Here is a 25,587-nt window from a genome sequence, read left to right as displayed (position 1 = left end):
ATTATGTGTCAGTCAATCGTGTTGCACCAAACCCAGGCTAAATCTCATGATCCAAGCCCGGGTTCGGAGAAGGCTGTGAGCTGCGTGCAGCCACCCTGCTGCCAGCCCTAGCCTTATTCTCTCCCACCGCCACTGCCTCACCCTTTCTGCGTCCTCCCTTCATCTGCCTCACCCTTTCTGCGTCCTCTCTTCATCACCCTCTCGTCACCCTCACTGAATCGCTGCTACCTCCTGCAGCCCACACCGGACCGCCCCGTTCTTTCCTCCTTACATTTTTTTGTGGAGCGCAAATTCTTCCTTCCTGCCCTCATCACACCGTGGCTCAACAAAGCCACCACCACCCACCAAAACCACAATGGAACTAGAATAGGGGCTCATAGTTAACCCCTCCTTCAAGATCCATGGCAACCATTACATCCAAGAGACACCACGGGCCGCTTGCTTTTCAACTGTATTATTTCCATACCTTTGTCTTGGTCATCCTAAAACCAGATTGAATTCAGTGGCTCAGCTGAGCTGGGCCTCAAGTAACCATGTGATTAATTATGCAAGTAATAAAATAAAAAGACAAATGGAAATGAACGCAGCGGGTATTCAAAAGAAAATATATTGTTTGATTTCCAAGAGTATGGCTTTGCAGTTGAGTGCACAGCAGTCCACTTCTTAAAACGAATGTTGCAAAGCAATTGATAATGCCAGAGCTACAACAGATAAAGTGGTTCCATTTTGCTGACCAATTAATTAAAATAAGTTTGTGGAAGAGGGGGGCAAAAAAGTCAATACAGGGTTGACTTTGAAAAATACCCTATTGCTTCAGTCCAATTGCGGTCCCTAGGCATTCAGCATCAATGATGGAAGGTGTGCCTCTCCCCGGACCACGCTGCCAAGAGTGGCCTCATCAAGTAGAGCCGCAGGTGCAGTCGCTTCAAGGGTGAATGTTGCTTTCATCTGTTCAAATCCTCAAACTCCCTTCTACAAAAGAACAAATACTAGATGCAGGTCGAGTCAGACTAGAGTTACATTACTTTCAAGTGTGCTACCAGCTCAATTGCAGAACACCCTTGAGCTCCGATTTGCACCCTCCATACAACCTATCCCTTATCCCCACTCCCGCAAAAGTGCTTTCAGGTCGCCAAAAGGCAGCACAAGTGCTTAGAAAACGGTCTATTAAATTAAATAAACGAATAGAAAAGTGCTGGTGGAAGGAGGGAAACAGTTTGACTTTAGATTGAGGCATATATTTGTGGACATGTAGACACTATTGAAAAGACACATTCTTGTCCTTTGCATGTGCTGTAGATTAATATTAAAATATTGGCAGGTTGTCGATATTCGCAGAAGTGCAGTCTCGTTATATTGACATCTTTCATGAAATCCTGATAAGCAAAATGACAGAAAGGTTTGGTCAATACCTGTGAGTGTTTTTTAGGTTTGTATGTTTTTTAAGTTTGTATTCGTGTTACACGCTGATCTGTGTAGTCATTTAAGTGTGGGGAAAATAAACAAATGTAGGATTATGAACAATAGTGTTGTAAAGCAAAGCAGATTCTCCCTTTTTCGCCTCCCACCCAAACATTGATAAAAAATAGCCTGCACGAGGGCAACAGGGTGGATGAGGCTGGCAGGCCTGTCAGAGTTTTCCCAGCATGCTTTTCTCGCGGTATTTCTTAACATTCACTGTGTGTTTGTAGCTTCTTGCTTTTACATCTGACTGTTTTGCAGTCCCAGCTTGTGGGCATCTTTGTGTCAGCACCGAGGAAGACAACCCCACATTTTTTACAAATCTTACTCCTCTACAGTTGGTTTGTCCTTGTCATTCCCTGTTTAGTTTTGGTTGAATGGTGGCCCAGCGACCATTTGCTAACTGTTGTATAGGAGATGAGGAGATCAGTTAGATTAAGTACTGAACCCTAAATACGCCATGGTGTGTTGAGCCTTCTACATGCTCTGCAGTTACGGGAGTGCAGGGTCTGCCCATACAGAATAAAGGGTGAAGAAATGTAGCCACTTTATTAATTCCCTCATTAGGTTCACCATATATTTGATGGCAATCCACTATAAAGGGGTGGGTACCTGGAAACTTGATGACAATCCCTAGAAATGGTGTGATTACTTGGACTATCAATGACAAAACCAGGCAGTTGCATGAGGTTTGTGGGATGTTTTTACCCATGCATCCCAGCCCTACCATATAACTGTGCATTACTGGCATTGAAAACATCATGATGGCCAGAACTCCCCAGAGAGTGCACAGGGAAAACATGAAGAATAGGCTGCCACCCATTTTTGCCTATGTTGTGAGCACAGGAGGGCACTGCCTAAAACCACCATTGGGCTACACACAGTAGCCTGAAACCATTGGGAATGGCAATGCCGATTGCCAAAAGCAACCCAGAACTGTGGAGAATTAATTTCTTAATGTCAAAAATGGATGCAATACTGGTGTTCACCACTATCAGAAAGCTGGCGTTTTAAAATCACCAGACTTTTGTGTAAAACTGAACAAATGAACCCAAACCAGGCCAAGGAAAGACTTGCTAAGAGGTGGATACAATGTAAAACTATATTCTGAAATGACTTGAAGGAAGTAATTATTTAATGCATATATATATAATAGCTGGGGATGTCAGCAGCTTAAGTGAATTTGGGTTTAAAGCCACTAAAATTGAAATGTTTAGAATAAATGAGTGACCTACTTGTGAGTGTCACATAGGTTGCAATTGTTTAAATGTCATAGTTTTGAACTTAGAATCAGCATTCTAGCTGCATGTGCAAAAATTGTAAGTTGGATTTGAATGTAGAAAACTGGGAACTAAAGTGACATTTAGCTGAATTCTGCCTGACAACTACCCCCGACAGGAGTTGAACTGGCTCAACAACTCTTCCCAGGCATGGCTGCATTCTGCTGCCCCTGCCAAAAGGAGATGACACCTCTCTGATTGGATTAGGGGAGGAGCACCTGGGGACTGCAGGAAATTGAACAAAGCCCTGCCCTGCCTCAGGCAAATGTTATATTGGGGGGTCGTAAAATGGCTTCCTCTTGGGAGAAACTGGGAGGGGCAGTGCCTGTGAGAAACAAGCTGAGCTTGGGGGAAGTGGATAAACCAGAAATTCCACCATGTGCTTTGGAAAACCACACCCCTTTGGGGCCAGAGCATGATTTTAAAAAGATGGATAATTCACAGTGCGGACTTGTCAAAATTATATAAATAACAATAATTTATGTGATTTTTCTGTGCACATTTTAAGAGGTGTTAGGACCCTGTGGTATGTTCTTGGGGATAGTAGCGGAAAAAAGGGTTGTTACTCCAAGTGTATACATGTTAATAATCTGACACTTTATCATCTGAAACCCATATCCCTGGTGCACATTTGTGTAAAATCTGGAAAGGTTTAGAGGTCGTTATCTGGATGAAAAGGGGAGAATTCTGTCATAAGGGGACACAACATCGTACAAAGACAGGGATCGGATGGTTTGGTGCTACAGAAAATATGTTAACTGGACCTATAATATTACAAAAATGGTACATAGATAAATATGTATTTGGGTCAGAAATAGATTTGTGTGCAATTTGACAAGGGGAGGTTCCTCTGACCATAAAACCTACAGCATCACTCTGACACTCCATTTCTTTCCCCCAATCAAGGGAGAGAGAAAAGCTTGGCCAATGATAAATGAGAGGGGCAGGCTTAGCTAGGCCCAGGCACACACCCACCTTCAAAACACAAAAGGAACATTGAAACCCAGGTAGAGAGATTCACTTTCCACTTTCTTGTGGGACGCTTTGCCGGGAGACTTCAGACTTCACATCCAGAGATCCAGACTTCAAATCCATCAATCTCCAGAGACCAGAAATTAACTTCAAAATTTGTAGCAGAGAGGCCTGGATCCACAAGCTGAATCCTCTTCAGCAGGCCTCAAAACCAACCAAACTATTCAACAGCCGGGCGAGCTGTTTGAATTCTTTGCCAAGAACTTTTGCAAGAACCTGTAGCAGTATCCAGAAAGCAGTGCTGTATGCGGAACCAAAGAGAACCAGAGACCAGATCGCTGTGAAGAACTGCTAGCAGATGTCCAGCCAATCCTGACCCGATCGATGACGAAGCCGCATTCCTGTCTAAATTATAGTGTGAGTACCCAGTCAGGACTGTGCCAAAACCAATCTCTTAGTTTAAAATAATCTAATCCAAACTATTGTAGCTTATTAGAACTGCCTCCTAAAATCGTGTCATTCTGTCATTTTTAAAACTGAAAACTGTCATCTGTCATTCTGAGTTTTAACTGTCATCTTAAAGGTAAGATTCTAAGCTTTCCAACGAGCCTCGAACCGGCTTCCTACTCCTTATAGTGCCTCCGTAATTGCGCTCGAGGCACGCGACTACATTTGCCGCGATTTGCCATTTTGCTTAATTTCAGCCACGTGTAAAAAGAGTTGTCCTTGCTGAAATTCGTGTGCAACCTGACAATCATTCATAGAGCATTGCTAAAGTGATCCTGAATTAATTAAAGTATCTCTCACTCACCCTGAACCTCCTATAGGGAATTTAAAGCATTTTTCGCATATGTTTCACTTAATTGCCACCACATCAAAGTATATTGCCTGTGTTTAAACTCCTACCTGTTTTCCTCTAAGCTTGCTAGGGGGGAACTGAATTATATTTGATTGCATTCCTGAGAACTGTGTGTTTTCCTCCCATCTCTTTACCTTGCATAGAGGGGGGGGGGTGAATTGTCAAAGAAAAGTGATTACTTTGTCTTTTGTTGAAGTCATATCAAGTTTATTTTCTGTACTGCATTTTCATTCATCATTGCATTGTCCTTGACGCCATAAAAGCATTCTCAGCTACTTTATCCTCTCTATATCACTTCTAAACCATCAAAAAGAGAGTACCACTGTAACATTATCCATTGTTGATCACTATCATCTTCACAAGTGTGCTATCAAACATTAATTTATTACAAAAGTGATATATATATACATATATATATACTGTTTAATTTTCCAATAAACCTTTTAATTTGCAAAACAAACCTACTTCTTGGCTCAGTGGGGTCAGGGGGATTCTAAGAGAGGGGTGTTATATAAGGGTTGTCATCCAGAGTAAACGAACAGGACATAAAAATACATCAATAAGGGCTTCCATCAGCATCCCAGACTAGGCATTGATTTAGCTGTACTGTTGAATTGAAGTCGCTTACAGGTTCCGGCATTGCGTTATGATGGTAGCACCTGAGCAAGTGGCGACTAATTTGTGAATACCTGGCAAATGCTGATTGAATGGCTAAACAACATCCCAAACTAATGACTTTGACAATGCCTGTAGCTAGTGATTCAAACTGGCTCCAAAAAGAGCACCGATTTTGGGAGGCTGCTTCCTGCTGCGACTCCTCTCTAGTGCTGCCTCTCTGGCCCTGCCTTTAACATGACAAATCCTCATACTGTCTGCCACGCCTCATGGATTTATACCTTTCTGATCCTTATTGGTTCCCCAAATCACGTCTGTTTCATCCCCAGGTGCAGGAGACTAAAGTTATATAAGGGGCATCGACATATAATGGCCATGACACCATTTTAATCACTGGTGAGAACTGTGTTTTATACAGAGGATTTTCTCCTTGCCCATATCTTTGGGAGTACATTTTAGTGGGGTGAAATGGCACATTGGGAGATTGCAGTTAATTCACTACCACACACACTGTGCATTCCCGAACCTGCTAGCAAGAAGTGCCAACATCAATTGCGCCATGATCCAACCTTGAAGAATGTAGATTATGTGCCAGTCAAATCCTTTCCCAAAGGGAGTCCTATGTCCTCACTTCTGTGCCGTGATCCCTCTAATCGAGCCACAGTTCCTCCAGTTTTATATGTCCTTCTCCCAACTCCTCTAAATTGTTCAGGTTCTTCCATTTGACCGGTTGTTACCGTGGTAGAAGAGGATGTGGACAGTCCTCTCTCATGGCCTTCTTAGCCTTGAACTCATACGATTGCCAAAATGGCAAATGAGAGGTGGAGAGGTGGTCCACGGGGTAAATCATCCCGTTAGGTTGTGATTAGAACTTCAGGGCCAGGGACCTGTCATTGGTCCCCCTTCAACGATTGCAAATTCCTTGACTAAGTTCAGTTCATGCCAGATGTGCAAGTACTCGCGGCAGCTATTTATCTGATCCCTCTGAGGACCGGGAGCACCATGAAGGCAGGGGGGTACTTTTGCATTTCTCCTCTGTGACCCTTGAGACATAGCCTGACCTTAGCCTGCATCCCATGGGTGTCCTTTTTACATTCAAAGACCGCCCCATTGACTTGGATTTTCTTAGAGAGAATGACTAGCACTCTTTGGTATTCTGTGTTAACTGTTCACACAGTCAAATATAGTGCTATGAGTTGTATCCATTTTAAAGGCGTTAACCATGTTTACTTCTCTTCGGGCTAGCTCTTTCCTGAGACCAGAGGACTCACTGGAGCACAATGTCTCTCTATCTTTTTATAGATGTTCCTGTGCCATCTTACTCTCTCACACACCTGGATGGAATCTGTAAGGGAGCAGAATCTTCACAGGGGCATCTGGTCAATGCTGGAAATTGACATATTTTACTGGGGGAACTCCATCCCCACTCTGCACGTGGGGGGTTAGTAGGTGGGTGGGGAGTGGTTTGTCACTTTTGTGGGCAGGGATGAGTGGCGGGGCTAGGTTTTGAATAATGCGAGTGCCCTGAATATAGGATGCTGGGCGCTTTGCTTTTGGGCTGAGGGTCTATACGGAACAGTGCTCCAGCAAGACCATTTTTGCTGGAGCACAGCTCTAACTTGTTCCAACCCAATACCTTCCCTGCATCTACAGGGACATATTTTAGCGCGTCTTTCCCTTCAAAAGATGAAAGATGTTGAAAGAGGAACTCTCTATGCTCACCGAGCTCCAGCAGCCTCACGATTGTGTTCTGCGGTCATGACTGCTTATTTTGGATGACTGTCAGGGTTTTATCCCTACCATTTTTCACATTTCCCGTTATTGGGCAACGTTGTGGAGCACATTATTTCTGTTTGAAAAAACAAGACACACATTCCCAGGATTATATCTATCCCACCTCTCTCAAAGTAAAATACAATTATCCTGGCGCCCTAACCACAGGAATTGCGGCTGTGAGATATGTTTGTCATTTTTTACCATTCAGCTACCCCTACTGTGATCTGGGGAGAAAAGGGAGAATCCTTTGGGAAGGAATAGCTGAAAGTGGGACTTCTTGGCAATGTCCTGAGTGTGAGGGAGGAGAGAGGAGTTGAAGATGACTTGAAGGTTTCTGGATTCAGAGGAAGTAGAATGGGCGAGCTCATAGAGGAAGGCCAGAGTGAAGGGAAGAATGTGAGTGCAGGGGTCCCGATAGGAAGTATCTCAGTTTTACAGGCGTTGAGGCAGAGATCGTTAGAGGTGCACCAGGACAGGTCTGGATGTCTGCAGGACTGCCAATCTGTCCAGAAGGAAAGCACAGAGCATGGGACACCATGGTAAACGGAGAAGCCAACGAAGCGAAAAGCACAACGAACCCCGAGCGAACAGAGGCCCCAGAGACGACCAAGAGAATCCAAGGTAATGGGGAGAACGGGGGATCCGTGATGAGGCCACAGGGGAATCGTTATGGGACTGCTCATACCCATCCCAGTCAAATCAATGAGAGGATAACATGGAAAGTAAGAAAGTGGAAAGATGATAATGAGAGAAACGTGAATATAATAACACTGAAAGAGAAAATAAAACTAAGAAACAAAGGCCTGGGGAGAAAGGCAGAGTGCTAAATATGTCAAAAGAGAGAGACTATAAAAACTAGCAGGAGAATTCTATGAAGAGAAAGAATGCTATGAATTAAGCAGTAACTAAATGAAAGAGTATGTGTTTAAATATAAAATAATCTCTAGAGTTAGTACAAAACAAGGACTATACAAGAAGGTAGTGGATTATAATCACCCACAGTGCCAATCCCAACAGGGGAACCAAAGTTACGCAAATCCCATTAATACAGATCAAAGTATTCGTCCAAGGTTGAAGAAACCAAATTTTGAGTAGGAACAAAAGTCTCATAAATGGTTACATGAACTGATTAAAGAAGTCACAAAAAGTTATTTAAAAATCATCTATTGAGAAGAACAGGGAAGAAGAACATTTACAAGTAGCAAAGCCCAGGTGAAGGGAACCATTTTCATGTATTTAGTTGTTAGAATACTGGTAGGGTCAGTTAGGGTTAGTTTTGGACTGTGGACCTATTCTTTGTGACAGACGACTGACGAGCACCTTTGCTAGTTTGATAGGTAGGGAACCCCCATGCCAATAGGGAAAGTTAGGCCTTATTCTTATTTTTTAATAACCCGTATTTGAAATGTCCTCAGTGTGTTTCCATATTTATTCTGAACCGCCACACTGCCCATCTATGGGTTGGTCCTTAGGCTTACTTACCAGCCACGGTTATATTCCCCATACCTTTTAATGGTGGAGGCGTGACTCGCTGTTAAGATGAATATCTTGAATCTGGCCTGGTGTACACATTTTAGGAGGCCACCCTATTTATAGTGCACAGGGGAACTCTGGAGGTTAGCCAAACCCATTCAAGTCAAGCCTGGAGAGTGGTCAAGGCTTAGTGTCATGAGAGAGTGAGTGGGGTCAGGGCTCCCCAATGAGTCCACACAGTGAAGCACACAATAATACAATTTAGAAAGGTAAGTACAAAAAAACTTTTTTTATTTTAGGCCCAAAAATACACACTAAGAAATGAAATAAGCATGCAATAATATCACAAAATACTCAATTATCAAACATATATACAGTCACCTTTAGGTTTGGAGGAATTCATACAATCACTTAACCAACTAAATGACGGTAGTGATGCAGTAGAATGAAATGAGTTCACAAGAATGATGCCCTAACTTTATTCATCCAATCCCTATAATGTAAGTCACAAAGCTTCTTCTTAGGATGCACACTCTCCACTGATACATCAATTCCTTTGCAGACACTAGGATGCAGTGAAATTGGCATAATCTATTGCTGCACTCTTAGCACGTTGGTCCGAATATGCATTCAATGAAGATATAAAATGCACTGTCCACCAGTGCACAAAAACTGGAATTAACTACATTGAAGGAACTGCCCAGATATATACATATTTGGATATGTGCTGTTTTGGATAGGTGTATGTTTGTGCATGTATCTGTTACACCACACACATAGACACACACCCCACAATCACAAACACATACGTAATTCTCGGTTTGTGTGGTGATCGGTGTTTCTCTTTGTTCAGCATCAACAGAGATACTGGTGCAAAGAACATTGTACACAAATGCACATATATCTCCTCTTAAAGAAAATACTAATTATACAGAGACACACACACACTAGGAAGTGTGTGTATTTGTGTGTTCAGATCATCTGGATCTTAACCCATAGGGCTGTGCCAGCAATTAGCCAATGACTAATACTCCTTTTCTTCTGAAGATGTTAGACCGAGTGGCCAACTAATAGTTATGAGCCTATCTCAGGTCATTCTCGTCTTTTAGGTGATCATCAATCAGGCTTTTGTGCCATCAAAAGCACAAGGTTTGGCCTCTTGTATATAAAATATTACCTTCTACAGATTCTAGACCAAGGTCATGCAGGTCTGATACTTCTCGATTTGGCAGCAGTATTTGACACCATCGATCATGCCATATTACTTCAACATGCTAGGGAAGTAGCCAGAGTATCTTGGAGCACAGCCTGCTCGATTGGTTCTGTGGTTAGTAATAGAACATCTTGAGTCAAAATTAAGGGCCATGATTCACAGCCATAGAAGGTGTAATGTGGGGACCTCCCCCCGCAGGGCTCTAGTAGCTCACCCACCCTTTTAATATCTATTTGAAGTCACCCCATAATCTCTTGGTGGATTGTGGGCCAATCTTCAAAAACTTTGCAGACAATGACCAAAAGACAAATGTCACCCATACCGAATCCATCTTTAGTCAAATAGAACGTTTGAAGGCAGTTAATTATGTGGGACTTGCTCAGGAAAAAAAACAAGATCATGCTTGTTGCAACCCCACATCTCTTCTCAAAAGCCTTGGTGTTATGCCAGACTTTATGCTCGTCACGCACCACAAAAACACAATTTATAGTAAAAAGATTAGGTTTCATCCTGGATTCCACCTTATCTAACCCTATCTTTGCTCGTCTCATTTTCATTTAATGATCCTCAAACAGATCAGACCTCTTCTCTCTGAAAAACAAATGGCTCCATCGCGCTCTGAAACACTTGTGTACGAGCTCAATAGAAATAAAATATCAATATCAATATAAATTGCACGAGTGATTGCTGGCGCCAGACTGGATTACTCTAATGGCTATATGCCGGTATCCTTAAATCTATTTTGCACTGTCTTCAGGTAGTGCAAAATTCTGTGGAACAGATTATAACAACACCTTAAGACATGCCCCTATCTCTCCTGATTCCTTAATTTCTCATAAAGCCCTCTTTGGACCTGCTCTGCTCATGTCAAAGATTACTGGACATGGTATGCCTCGTCTAGGTCTCAAAGAGAAGTCTCACGTTATACCGTCACCATCAATCAATTCAGACTCACTAAGGAGTTTGGGAAGTCTGATGTAGTAATCACTGCAATACTTTGGAACGCCCTTGCGGAAGACACTCATTGCACTAGTGACTTACTGGTTTTTATGTAAAAATAAGTCAAAACCTTTCTTTTTTATTTAATTTTGTTCAGCTCCATTTTTCATCCTCCTTGGTATACCTTCAGTTGTGGCAAATAAACATATTCCAAACTCGCTCACCGCCTGCCCTCTGACAACAAGCAAAGAGAAACAGTTGCACAAACAGGAGCCAGTTCATAACAGTTTGTGGCCACTCCTTATTCAAAGAGGACACTTGTGCGAAAGAAAAGGGACTTTCCGTGGTTACAAGAGACGCACTGCCTGCTGCTTCCTGCATATCTAAGTATCAGGTACTTTCCTGACATGTAGGCAACTTTATATGTGTAAAATATTCCCAAAGGGATTTTTTTAAATATTGATACGCAGGAAGGCACAAAGTATAGCATTCATGTATGCAGAGACATTGTTATGTGAAGGAACCTCAAGCACATCATGGACATTTGAAAACAAATAACATCAATTTTATTATCCAGTATATCAGAACTCAAGTTCATAATACAAAAAAGTGCTTGAAATTCATAAATATGCATAAAGGCACAGACTAGCTGACAAAAACAAAATGTAACATGTAAACACAAAAAAAGCACATGTAATTTGTGGAAAATAACGTTTTGTTTGGATATTAGCATAGTTTTTCCATCTACGGGACAATGAATTAAGTGAATCATTCTGGCTATTGGGCCACTAATTTACGCAGTGCCCCTGACACAGAATCATGCTTCACAGAAAATGCACTCTAATTAGGCCCAGGCCAACTAATTTCAGCTGTATGTGCACAAAGAATCCAAATATCCAGCCATCTTCAGGGCAAGTTTTTTCAAGACATCGTTGAGCCCGTTCAAGCATGGAGACTACTAGTTGGTCATGTATGGAATACAAATAATGCTTACAAATACGCTTTGATCATAATTTGAACATTTAACTATTATTAGCTATTATTTTAATGTTATTTATACTATTATTTATTCATGAATTCCCCTGAATAAAACAGTTAATCCTTCTACTATTCAATCTAGTAATCACTAGGAATAACTAAAAATTGCATTGGACCTGTACGAGAAAAAGTATATTTTCCCAGCGAAAATTTGCTGGAAAAATGTTTTCAATGTTATGGTGTGTTTAAAAACGCATGAACAATCTTCTAAGTTAGACGCCAAAGTAGACTCAGCATTTTACACTGTCAAACCACAAAAAGCCAATTATCTTGAAGAGAAAAAGCTAATGTGAATACCCACTTTTCATTGCTCTGTGGCGCTGAATTGGAGAAGCATTTCCAGGAATTGCTTCTTGGTGGCGATGTGGTATGTCTGGCTTGTTAACTGAAATAGCTTATTCTGCTTTCACATTTCAGGTACAAGGTTGGTTTCATGTATTTTTAAACCCACCATAACATTGATGCTGCCGTAATTCGTTACTGCCACTTGTCTCGCACCGCCAAATTATAGTTTTTTGACGGATTTATCCAGAGCAGAATTAGCATGTGGTAAAACCACCACATTCCGGAGGAAAATTGGTAGATTCTACCCCAGATTGTTGCTGGAAGTAAATTCTCCAGTTTACCTCCAAAAACCGGTGGATTTACACGCAATACATCTGCCCAAAATACACAAGGAGTCCTAGGGACTCCCAAAATGAGAAATTGCCACTACTTGTAATCCAGCAGTAACTCCACAGGACCAAGTAACGGTAACAGTAATTGAGTTTGGTAGCATTTCAGGCGATTTACCACCAGAATTCTTCCAAACTCTTAATGATGCCATAGTCTTTTTTGCATATAGAATAACTTACTGTTGGTTCCAACATGGGTGTAATGCAATTGTCATTGATTATTACGCAGAATAGTAGAAGAAGAATCTGCTTTGTTTACAGATGAATTTACAGATACAGTTACTCACCCTTGCTCAGTTATGCACACATAGATTTTGGGAAAATGTTCATTGATCATTTTTCATTGATAATTACATTTACAGATACTTGTCAAGTGTCCATAGAGACTCCAAAACCAATGTAGTCCTATACATGTCCAGTACGCCTATAATTCCTACACTCAGGAAGCCAAGTAAAATAATTATGTGGGTGGAACTATCCAAGTGGCATACATTAGGACACCCACTTTTTGTAATTATTTCAGAAAATCAGAATCAGCAGCTACATTGAGGCCTCCTGATCTTCATTTACATTTGGGGAAGGGTCTCCCTCTCACACTTTGAGGTGCAGAGAATCAGAAGCATGCAGTTTTGCTATGTTTGGTTACAGCCATACTGTTATCACCCTGTGCCCATGAAGGGTTTCAATGTAGCTTTCACGCCCCAATTGGTTGGTGGACATGGGCTTTAACGGCCCACCAGCCTGAGCTTTGGTTGACCAGAGCGAAGTGAGAGCCTCTGCTCGTACTATGGCCCGTTAAAGCCCATGTCTGCCGCCCAACCGGGGGTAAAAGCTATTCCCCCCAAAAATGTACAGGTGTGCAGATAGTTTTCGTTTTCCGTCACACGGGAGAGATATGTTCCTACCATCAGAGAAATGATGAGATGAAGGCAGCCATGGAACTCATGTTCCAAAATGGACACCGTCATCCACAAAGGAACCTAGTCCCTTTTCTATTTTAATGGTGGCGGTGCAGGCGGTGAATGTACAATCACGCCCTGGAAAGACAGATTGTGATTGGTTAATCAGTCTTTGCCAAGTGCAAATGTTTCTTATTGTCTGAGAATGTCTGGCATCTGTTACTGTATTGGCACAGGTGAAGACTGCAGCCCTTATGGGATTTGCTGGGTATTGCCAAATCAGTCAACATAGCTCTCCCCATCTTAATGTGTGCCTATTACTTAAGCAGTGAAGAATAGACTGTCATCTAGCTTTTGACATATAAATGACATTAAAATGCCATTAAACATTAGGTTAAGACGTTTTTGTAATGCGCCTATCACCACCTTAGTGGCATTATATAGTGCCAAGGCTTAAATGCACACAAGTGCTGTCTTACTAGGTAAATGTGCTGATAGATGTTACCCTCTGGAATGCATGAGGATGAAAAGACAAAGAAAATCTGATGTTGTGAAAAGCTACATTGTGTATTCAAGAAGAAAACTAGACGTGTTTGAATTATTATAAATATAAAAAAAGGTAAAAAGAAAAGAAGAGGTAGGACAATTCAGAATATCCGACAGCAGCATGAATAACAGCTCTAGGGACCGATGGAGGGGTCATTATCACAGGGCCCATCCCCCAGGATATGGGACGAGGCAAAGCAGATGGTCTTAAGTTTGCGGTGGAGGTCATTATACCAAGTGTTAATGACTACTCCATGGGTTGTAAGGCTTTTAAAACCTGGCGGTAATAGTAATATTTTTTAAATTTTAATTGTGAAGAAAACAATGCTAGCGTAATAGTATGTAAAGTAAACAGACATAACATATTTGTAATTTAAATGTGGTTTTACTTTGTAGTATTTGAATAACGCTGCTCTATTTATAAGTTATCATTTTAATTTCTAGCTTGAACTCAACAATACATTCATAGACATGGCATGCATTAGGTTTAATGTAAAAATAAATGATATGCAAAAATGACAGCATTCATTATCCCATGTTTTAGCTTTCACTTTGGTGTATTAAATTGGATGTTGCAGGCCACGTTGATGGTTCATTGAAAGAAAGCCACTCTGAATGTCTACTTGAAAGACATCATGCTGGGAAATTGCATTGTGGTCTGGTGAATGCAGAGAAATTCTTTCCACTAATTGTCTGTCAACTTCTGAAGTCAGACTTTTTGAAATGCAGTCAATGCAAGTCATTACTGACTGCATTCCGAACATTCGAATTCGCTGAGAGGAAGTTAGTAATGGCATCCAGGTACTCATAATCATAATGTGTAACGTTTACCTGAAAATGAAATCACATTGAAACAAAATACACTCTTGAAAAGTACTAGTAAAGCCATCCTGCTCCAGTTAAACAGGTGGAGAAGATTTAGGGCAGGTTTAAACTGTAAGGGATAAAAGTAGCGCCATTGAAATATACAAAACAAAGCAGGTGTGGGAGACATCTACTGTAGTACAAATGCAAAATAAGTCAAAGTAATTACATTTTGTATTAAAAATGTCACAGCTCAACCTTAGCAACTAAAAGTGACCATGCTGCATATAGAGAAGCACAAAAGAGATGATGTACTTTTCACATGTAGGGCAGTAGCATGCAGCTGGCTTTTACACGCACAATTGTACACGTATTGCTTGTCAGGACAGACAGGAATTGGAGTGTAGTGGGAAAGGGTTCCCCGGGTAAGTACTGTTCCCCCTCTTCCACCCGCAGTAGTGGACATTGCCACATTGCCCTGAACAAGACCAAACTGCTCTTCCTCTCGGTGCTATTTAACAAAGCTGCAGCTTGTATCCCCCAAACCTCTGAAGCTCAGGGTCTAAGTGTCCCTGCAGATAGAAATCATCCCAGGTGTAGTAGGTTCCCTCCATAGAAAATGAGCAAAATAGGGCTCCTCCGCCCATGCAGAAAAGGAGCAGCTGAGCTGTGAACAGGGCCATGAACACATTTTACTGACAGCACAGGAAGACGTGAAGCCTTTTTCTGTGTTACCGTTACAGCCTTTGTAAATGAAACCAGTTATTTATTTATTTTTTATTTATTTGCATTTATAGAGCGCTCACACAGCCCAGGGGCATTGAGGCGCTGTTACAGGCAGTTGTCTTAGTTGCAGTATATAGATGGGTGATCAGTTACATTGGCCTGTATACATGTATTCAAAATATTTAGGTAAGTTGCTTCAGCACACTCGCAATTCATAGTCGCAATAGTACATAGTTGCAATAATACATGTATCATTCACAATATTTAGGTAAGTTGCTTGATCAAAGTCGCAAGTCATAGGTTTGGGATGCAGAATGTATTGTGTAATTTGTGCCTTATGGTTAGTGACAATTTCTTTTGTGATTTTGGAGCACTGGCCAGATCACATTTACAGGGTATGTTTCATTTGATTAGTTAGCAGTGTGAACAATTCATACTACATGACCACAGGCTGGCATTACATCTACATTATATGAATAACGAAGACCGCAGATACATATCAAATGGCTGCAGCCAATTTTCAAATTCACTCTGACTTCAAATACAGAAATTTTATTAAAATAAACAAGGATGATGGTAGTTGGTTTAAGACATGTTTGTAAAACATGTATTTACTTTTAAGAGGCAAAACGTTGCACCTGTACCTTTTGCAACCTCACATAAATCAGATGGGCACCTGCATGGGCTCTCTGTTGTTTTGACCATATTTCTCTAAAAGTAGTTATTTTTTCCCAAGTTTTAATATGAATTCGAGGTTAAAATGTAAAAAAAGACTTTGTAACTTTACAGACATTTTTAAATCTGCGAATCAGGTTCATTTGTGGGTGCAAAGCGAGAGAACAGATCATGTTCAGAACAATCATTGCAAAACATAGCAGAGATACCTGGACAATTCTTAACGAAGGATATATCTCACAGAAAGCAAACTTGACAATGTCCGTCAATGCCGGTGTATGGGAACGGCATTACTCAGCCGTCTTTAGTGTACCAAATAGTCAAATTCTTTACAACAGCTGCGAAGCCAAACCACCATGGTCAATTGAAACAAGACATTCCGAGATACTGGATGCCATCTGTAAACTGAAAGATTCAGGGGCGTCCTGATGGGCTGAACAATGGGCAACCTTCATACAAATCCTGCTCACACAGATTGGTGTCTCCGCGACATTTCCTCCATCTTGGCAATCGGCGATGGTCGTTCCCATATTCTAAAAAGGAGACCGGATAAATCTGAACGATTGCGCTGCTCGATGTAATCAGCAAAATTTTCACTAACTGCCTGCAGAAACGACTTGGGAAATGGGCCAAAGATATTGGTATGGTAGACATTAGACAGACGGGATTCACAAAGGGTGTGGGAGTTGAGCTTAACCTTGCAATATTAAATCTGCTCAAGCTTGAGGTTATGAGAGACAGCAAGAAGCTCTTCCTATTGTTTATTGACTTACGTTAAGTCTTTGATAATGTAAATCGAGACAGGCTATGGTGCAAATTGGAAAGCTGGAAATGCCCACAGGACCTGTTACAAGCTATGAAAGCACTACATAACAACACTTCAGTAAACGTACGCTTACACGCAGAAGGAGACTTATCTGCAAGTATAAAAACAGAGAAGGGGGTCAAACAAGGCTGTCCCCTGGTGGCATTATTATTCAAACTTTACATGGCAGACCTGAAGATGGCCTTTGAAAAAGCAAATTCCTTGCCGCCAAAATTAAACAATCGACATCAACATATTGTGTGGCCCATGTATGCAGATGACCTTGTATTAATGGACAACACACAGATAGCCCTTCAAAGATTATTAAATGACTTAGCAATTTATCTGCAAAATAACAATTTACAGATCAATGTGGCTAAATCTAAAATCATGGTCTTTGGTAACAAACTGAGCAAAGAAATGGCAGCAGTTTAAGTGGCGCGTAGCAGAAGAAACATTTGAGAGTAGATTCCATCAGGTATTTGGGTGTCTTCTTCAATAAATCAAGGTGCGAGCAGCATTGGACACTAGACCTAAAAGACCGGGTGAAAAACCTTGCTCTTCAAGGAATGAAGGTTCATGCAGTTTATGGTAAGTTTACCATGAAACCAATCATTATGGTCTATCGACAAAAGATTATGGCAACAATGACATTTGGTAGAGAGGCTGGTTACAACATCGGAAACACCTTTTGGGAAGTCCTCGAAGGCTAATTCTAAGTGCTGCATTTACCGAAGGGGATCTCCGCGACTTTAATCAGATACAAACTTAGTCTGCAGTCACTGTATTCCATAGTACTGTGGAAATCTATCGCCATGTGGAGAAAGATGCAATTAAATCCGGCAGCAAAGCCATATCAGATATTTGCCCCCAAACCAGGAATGCCTTACAGAGGGCTACTTGAGAAATGGAGCCACTAAATTCAAGTTCAGTTGGCTATTTTGAACATTGATATGGACATGTTACTGACCAACCCATGTGCTGTAAAGAACAAATTGCTAGAAAGAGATTGGATCACAACTCAAGACAAAAGAAGAGAATGTGTGACCGCTCTAAACACTGGTGGCGAGGCAAGAGCTTTGAAGAGCCTTCCAAAATATATGGAAATGTTTCCCTTGCAATACCATAGAGACCAATTCCCACGATTAAGATTGAATTTGTATGCCACAAAGGAATTGTGATTCTTAAAACATCATCCAGATGTTAGTGACAATCTGTGTCGATATTGCGCCATGGAAGTGGAATCCCTCAAACATCTAGGCGCAGTATGTGAAGCATTAAAAGTAAAGAGCTCTCCGTTTTTAAGGAATCTTGCCCCGCTAAATGGTGACATGGACTTGTGGTGGTCATGCATGACATCGGGTGGGAGCTTTAGGTATACATGTTCAGTAGTTGACTGAACAAGGGGAAAGTTAGTCCTCTGGGCATGTTAGTTCTGTGGGTTGTAGCAACTGCTCAACCTTATGTTTTCTTCTGATGGCTTGTCTTCTCCTAGACGATGGATGTGGTGTTAATTGAATTCATTGAAAATTGAAGATAATGATATGATGTAAAATGAAGTTTGTGATAAACTAATATATTTTTACAATTAAAAAAAATGTGTGGGTCCAAATTGCAGCATGGCCCAATTACGCGCAGCACATCTAGGCTTCTTTTTGGGCCCCCTGCGTGAGCAATTTGTGGGTGTTCGCAGATGCCATTTCCAACTGCCACAGTTTGCATAGGCAAATGGATTTATTTGTGCCTCTAGCTGAGAAAAAAAGTATAGTATGGTCTTAGGTGTGTGGTAAAATCTGCTTTAAAACAATGTACTTATGCATACAATTAGCAAACCAGAATTCACACTATGTTCATAAAATCAGATCATAAAAATGGGCAGATGGTTAGCGACAGGCTTCATTAAGAAATATAATCTCAGGATTGCTTTATCTTTGTGATGTTCATGTGCAAATAGGCAGTATTCGTGTGGGCTTTAGTCTCTGAGACCAAACTCCAGATCAAAGGTTTGGCCAGGAGATTCTGGCTAGTCACTTTGATCATGGTCTGCCTTGGGCCTACATTTTCAACCCCCTCAGTTCCCTAAGGGTACAGAGTTGGTTTGTATAAGTTAGGAAAGTAAAGATTATGAGATCGAGAGTAAAGACAAGCTAGATGTATGTCTGCATATCCCGTTTCAAATTATTAGAATCCACCCTTCATGTTCTTGATCAACCGTGGGATCCCTTTTTTTAAAGGTTGAACTTTTGCGTGAGAGCTCTTCGGGTATCACACAGCTATCATGGGGGGCTGAATAAACCTGATGGACATCCATGCTTTCGGTCATTTAATAGCCACATTTGAAAGCAATATATCCTGGTCCTTTTTCTCGGTTCGTAACAAGAGAGAGCCTGTGAAAACAAGCTATGAAGGGGAGTAATGTTGCCTGGTCTGATGTTCCTTGTTTAGCAAGATATATATTGTTGTTTGTTAAACAGACTGTCAGATTGTCTTCTGTCCATTCTCTAATCAATGCTATTGTGAAATCCTTATTTCCTTTCAGTGATTTTACCGGTTCTGTTCTAAGAATTGACGTAGACACCAATTTGTGCAACGCGCCCTATTCCATTCCAAAGACAAACCCACACTTTAACAGCACCAACCAGCCCCCAGAGATATTTGCTCATGGACTTCATAACCCAGGCAGGTAGGTATGTTAATCAATGATGTGTACTCAGCTACTATTTGCAACATCAGCCTCTTGCTATGTAGAGATCCAAAATAAAAAAAGGTGCACATGGTCATTGAAGGACCACAAAAAAACAGCTGGTGCTTTGGGAAGATATTTTGCTGACTCATTAGGGAATGTTTGGCCTCTTCCCCCTGTGAATAAATGCTTTACTGGTAGCAGATCACAATAATGCGCCTTGATTTGAGTAAATGCATTATAAAATAGTCTTGTCTCTATAAATGATTGTGAATGGTGTTTTTTTTTTAAGTTGTACAAACAGATGTCTATTTTAGAATCCACATTTGAAAGAGGGTATATGTCTCTAATAATAACAATTGAATAGATTAACATTCTATTTTATATGAAAGCCTTTAAACAACATAATCTCAGTTAATATCCAGCTCGATTTCTGGTGCACATACCTGGTATGTGAACAGTTAGGTTTAGGTGACTTGTGTTTTGTGTGTGCGTTGGTCTCAATAAAGTCTGAGGAAGGACAGGAAACTTTGCTCAAGTCATCAAGAAGTCAGTTTAGAGATAAAAGTGTGATAGTGCTCCCAATCATACCCAATTGTAACTCTTTGGGCCCTTTGCATTTCTAGTGATGTCTTTTATTGGGAAAGTTTTGCACTAGAAAAATCAGACAGTTACCTGAAAATGATGCACACAAACCCTTTGAATTGGACGTATTGTGCCTGATTGATACCTTTCGAAGATGCATACAACTAAACATCTCGGGTACCAGAAAAAGATCCAGAATATCACATTAAAGCAGCAATTTGCACGGCATGGGATTGAGCACACATTTGCCAAAATCATCTCTTCCTATTCTCATGCTGTATCTGGAAAGTGTTTTCAAAGGAATGTGGGCTCTACTATAAAACAAGTTGCTGCGTCACAGCGCAGCAGCACGTTTTGTAATTGAGTTGGTAGTTGCTAGGGTTTGGGAGAGAGGGATTACAGGATAAAGAGGGACTAAAAAAGCGGATACAATATGGGAGAAAGTGTGACTTGAAGGAGGGGGGGGGCGAGTTGGACAGTAGTAACGTTCACATAAGTGAGGAAGGAAGAATAGTAATTCTTAATAATACGGAATGAGAAGAGCGAGTACAAGGAGGTTGCATGGCATGAAGAGTTTGCAAATCCAAGAGCTGTGAAGGTTGGTTGGATGGGCCATGGACTAAGGTAAGAGGCAAGAGCAAGATGTGTTGTTAATGAGTAAATGCAGCTACAAATCTTAGAAGGGTTTGGAAGCAAAGCACCTATTTCAAAAGCAATTTTTTGTGAATGTAATTTCAACTTTTTCGGCCTGAGTTGGTGGCATTGATGTTTTTTTAATTGCTGATCAGAGGAAGTGTTCTTTCCACCGCCGTTATTTCTTTTTAAACATTCTCCTTGGTGCTGCCACTCGCTTTTGCTAGAGCACCACCACGACGATCAAGGTGTAACAAGTGCACACAGATATGTCAACATCTGTGCGCTGACGTGGTTTGTGATCCACTTCACTCTGTTTTCATGTCATGTTATTGGTGTACATAGATCTGTCCTGATAGTATTTGCCTAAGTGCTGTCTGCATCAGACGATGTTGTACATAGATAAAGGTATAGATGGAGACATGTACACAGACATAGAGATAGATATAGATTATATGGTGGCGATAGCCACCCTATAGTTAAGGTTACAGCCTTGAGTGATAGGAAATCCCAAAACTCTATTGCTATTAACTTTTGACTTGGAGGACGGATATGGCTGATATTTCCCAAACAAATGGTTTGTCACGCCACCCTCCCAACCCGCCCCCCTCAGACTGGAAATCTGTGCAATATTGGTTATAAATGAACAAGCTATTAGGAAAGCAAAAAAACTCTGTTTTTGGCCTACTTCTATTCCTTTTGCCATAGAGAAAAAGTCAAAATTTGGTAAATTGAAGCGCAAAAACTGCTGGGCAAATTTAGACCAAATAAGAAACAACTCAGGGCATGAAGCAATGACTTAATATCTGGGACAGGTTTGGGGTTATTCCGTCGATGTTTTTAAAATATTTGACAGGGAGGGGGCACCCCCTGCGTCCAAAAATATAGCTATATCTCCCATGGTGCTTTGCAGCAGAGTGGCTTTTTAGAAATGAAAAGTCATTTTCATCGATACGAGCGATTACCAGGGTAAAGCCAGGCAATGCGAAAATGAAAAGTGCTCAAAAAAGCTATTTAGAGGAGGGAAAGGGATGAATTTGCATCCGGCTAGAGGTGGGGGGGAGCGTGGCGAGGATACTATGAGAAACTGTAAAGTTGGGGTTGGTGTAGGGAGCTAGTTATAGTTGGAACATTTTGGGATTATCGGGAGAATACCAGGGGAATCTCATGAGATTCCTGCGGCTACAACAGAAGACGCATTTGGAAAAGAAAATGCGTCAAACAAACAAAATTGTGAAACGGGGTAATGAGAGATCCATGGTAGGGAAACGCAGTTGATGGAATTGGGGAGACCATGGAAACACAGGGTGGCACTTGGTGAGTGCCTGAGAGGACTGAGATTATTTTTTAATTTAAAAACCATATTCGGATTATCGGGGGAATACCGCAGGCATGGTAGTTCATTGCTGCTGTATGTGTAGTTCATTGCCATTATCAGAGGAATATTAGGGGAATCCTGTCGGAATCAGGAGTGGAAAAAAAAGGAAATGTTTACACCTACAGTGATCACATCTAACGTAGGCCCTCCAAATTTCTCCATAAACTGGATAGGCCAGGGCAGATGTAAACTGTAGTCCAAAACAAAACAATCATGTTTCACGCCGAACAGTGAGATCCCAGAATGCTGCGTTTGTGCTGCTGGTGCCATGAGACATATGATGTTGATCCCACTGCCAGTTATGTTCAAAGCAATGCTTTAAACTGTTTTGCGAACGTTTAAAGATATTTGTGAGAGGTGTACATTACAGTGGTGGTAGACTTTCTTTTGTTAAGTATTAATCCTAAACACGTATGGAAAATAAAGGGAGCAATATATGTCCTTCCTGTTAAAAAGGAGGGCGTTAGTTCTTGCAGATTAGTGCCACTTTTGCTCATGCAAATTAAGGACATGATTTACTTAACTAGCCCTCTTGTTGTTTTTTGTTAGTTTACACAAGTCATCACCCATAAATTTCTTGCTGCCACTAGGGGGCCTCCTTCCAGAAACGTTCCACCTGTGCAACTTTCTTTATTATCTCTGGGGCAAATATTGCTCTGTTCCAAATGGCATATGCATTTTTGCAACAGTGTACCGTTTGCCCACTGGTTCAAAGTTTCTGTAATGGATGCCCTGCATAAAAGTCTTACACGCAGTCGTAACGGCAGGCTTTACATCACCCCACTCGACTACGTTATTGCCTACATAGTAGGTAAGAACCTAGTGTAGCGGGTGCAATTTCAATTTCGTCCAGACTAAATCCCATAGCTTTCGAGGCAGAATACTGTGGCTTCGAATTGTGTTTATACAATACACGCACTCATAACGAGGCCCCAGAGCAGCCGAAATGTAATCTAATGCAGCATGTTGATAGTTTATGTCAGTAGACTGACATGTCTTTTTTCACGAACACTGTGCCTCCGTGGACGCGAGATGCGTGCTGATGAAATAGAGTTCACGCACCGTACAGTATTCAGGGGAGAGTGTATTGCCGAGGACCACAGGAGTCGAAACACTGCCCAGGACCCCCATTGTTTTTATTGGAAACGTTCACATTCTTTAAAGATGAGCGATGTAAAAATAAATGTAAAACATCAGTTATTTCTTTTGCAAATAATGAGGTAAATTATGATCCTGCTTTCCTTACTGTATACATTGCTCAATGTGAGCAGGGAAAAATTATGGCTCGTGTAAACAGCATTTATTTCAGAAATCAAGTCTTTGCTCAGTGTTCATTTTGAAACATTACCTGAAGAGCCTAAGTAATGCAAAAGTATACACAGAAAATGACCATGTGGACCGAGGGAACATTGTATTGTTTTGCAAAATGGCCCAATAAATAATGTTTTGTTTTTTTTTACTTGCCGATTAAAATAATGTGGTAATCTGTTAGGTTAATTTGTTCGGTCATATTAATGTGTAACCACTCAGTGTTGAAAAATGCATTCCACCCAGCAGCGGAAATGCAAAGCTGATCACCGGGATAGAGATTAATAGAAACGTAAACTAGAGCAGCACCAATAACAGATCCGCGTAGAAAGGTTTGCTCGACCCCGGAAGTGGTGAAAATAGCACAGGGATGTTAGCATCCTCCCCTGAACCATAGCCTCTGCTTTCCGTTGTGCAGGTGTGCAGTGGACCGTCACCCCAGGGATGAAAATATTAACTTGACCATACTCTGCTCAGACCTAAATGCAAAGAACAGGTCCTCGGCGAGGATCATACAGATATTAAGGGGCAAAGACTATGGTAAGTTCTCTAAATTGTAATAATTCATTTAATTTTGCCAACGTGCATTTTGATGGGAAGTAAAGGCACGTGGTTTGAGTGTGCGGTAATAATGTGTATGCGGGTGTAGTGGTCCCACCCACTAGGGCCTGTAAAGATAAAGGGGGTGGGGGTTGCACAATCAGCACATTGTGGTGGCAATGGTTACGTCCAATAGATGCAGACCTTTTGAGATGGGTTGCGTTGGTGCCACATTTATGCTCTTGCATGCTGATGTGTCTATGTGTCTGTGCACTGAGGTGGGACTCTAAACCAGCTAACAGGGTGCCTGTGTGTCTTTGTGTTTGTATGTGTGTTTTATTAACTGTACAGTAAACGCTGCACAGACACAAGGAGATCTTGGGCCAATCCTATGTAAAGCGGTTCCTTTACACTGTTAGTTATTGCTATACAACCACACGTTTTTTAGTGTACCACCAGGTGAACAAAAACATATGCTGCCTGCAGCAGCGCGTGCCAGAGTCTACTGGTGATAGATGGCACTGTGGCCAAGGCTCTCGGTCCAACAGCTGTTCAAGAGGAAGGAATAGCTGCAAAGCCGGCTTCTTTGTGGCTTGTATTGTAGGGCGCTGTTCCTTGCCGAAAGGATGTCCCTCTAGAGGGCTTAATGTCCATTCCATACGAACCCAGGTATTCGGCTTCAACATCAGCCTTATGTAAACATCATTATTTGTACATCAGCTTTCAGACCGCCGTCTTGTTTGATCAGGCGCTGTTGCACCACCTTTTTGGCTAGAGTAGAAGATAAACATGATCCATATTGCATAACCTTACATGTATTGCAGGCACTAAAAGGCTTATTTTTCTGTATAGACACATTCACACAATACATACTTATTATAAGTGAGACTTATTTTACATAATATCTAAGGGTAATCTTATTACATAACACATGTAGCTAGTGCACCATCTGCACAGTGCAATCGAAAATGTAACATATTATTTAACATGTAATGTTAGCAATGCCCACATGCAATGTAATGTGCATGTAATGTTGTCTCTATGTGCATGTGATGTCATTGCAATCGCAGAGCCGCCAATGGCAGTTAGTTGCTCTAAGCACAGATATGTGTGTAAATACACACTGTTCGTTCCATCTTCTAGTCCAGAGTCCCCATATTAGTTGACTGAGCCCCAGGCCAAATACAGTTCTCATGCCAACACTCACATACTCGCTGACAGCAAATAAGTTAGGAGCCACATTGAACACACACCCCTGATTATATCGTTCAGCACTAGTTAACTCCTAAAATGGTCACTTGTGTGCCATTATGCAAATGTAAAGTATCATATAATGCCCTTCTCCTGCAATGCAATGTTTATCTTATATGTCCAGACTATGGTCTGCCCTCCTCGGAGACAACCTAGAGTGCTTTGAGGCCATGGCAATGGAAGTTAGGCACTGTGCAAATGATCACTTAACATAACATTTAGGAACAACAGCGTGCTAGGCCACTCACAAAGGGACCAGGTGTGACGGGACTTCTGCTGGTGCTATTGACAGACTTTGAAGTGCTTCTCACGCCATATTTTGAATCCACATTTCCTTTCTCAGTTTTGTTCTTTGTGATGCAGTCCATGGTTGACAAGGAATCATAAAACATGTCTTGTTAACCATAGCGTTATGCATTTGAACCCTTTCTTACTTCGGGAATCTCAGATCAGC

General features: G+C 41.3%; 1 protein-coding gene across 1 annotated transcript in view; it reads left to right on the top strand.

Moving 5' to 3' along the window:
• Window positions 1-25,587, top strand: part of HHIP (hedgehog interacting protein) — a 272,593-nt gene that overhangs the window by 173,271 nt on the left and 73,735 nt on the right. Inside the window, exons 7-8 of the mRNA XM_069631219.1 lie at window positions 19,295-19,438; window positions 23,761-23,882. Of these exons, the coding sequence (XP_069487320.1) occupies window positions 19,295-19,438; window positions 23,761-23,882 (266 nt within the window). The remainder of the gene's footprint in view (window positions 1-19,294; window positions 19,439-23,760; window positions 23,883-25,587) is intronic.

Source organism: Ambystoma mexicanum, chromosome 6q (assembly GCF_040938575.1).
Source record: "Ambystoma mexicanum isolate Mex_15411 chromosome 6q, UKY_AmexF1_1, whole genome shotgun sequence".
Lineage (NCBI taxonomy): Eukaryota > Metazoa > Chordata > Amphibia > Caudata > Ambystomatidae > Ambystoma > Ambystoma mexicanum.
This window is presented reverse-complemented; position numbering and strand designations above follow the sequence as displayed.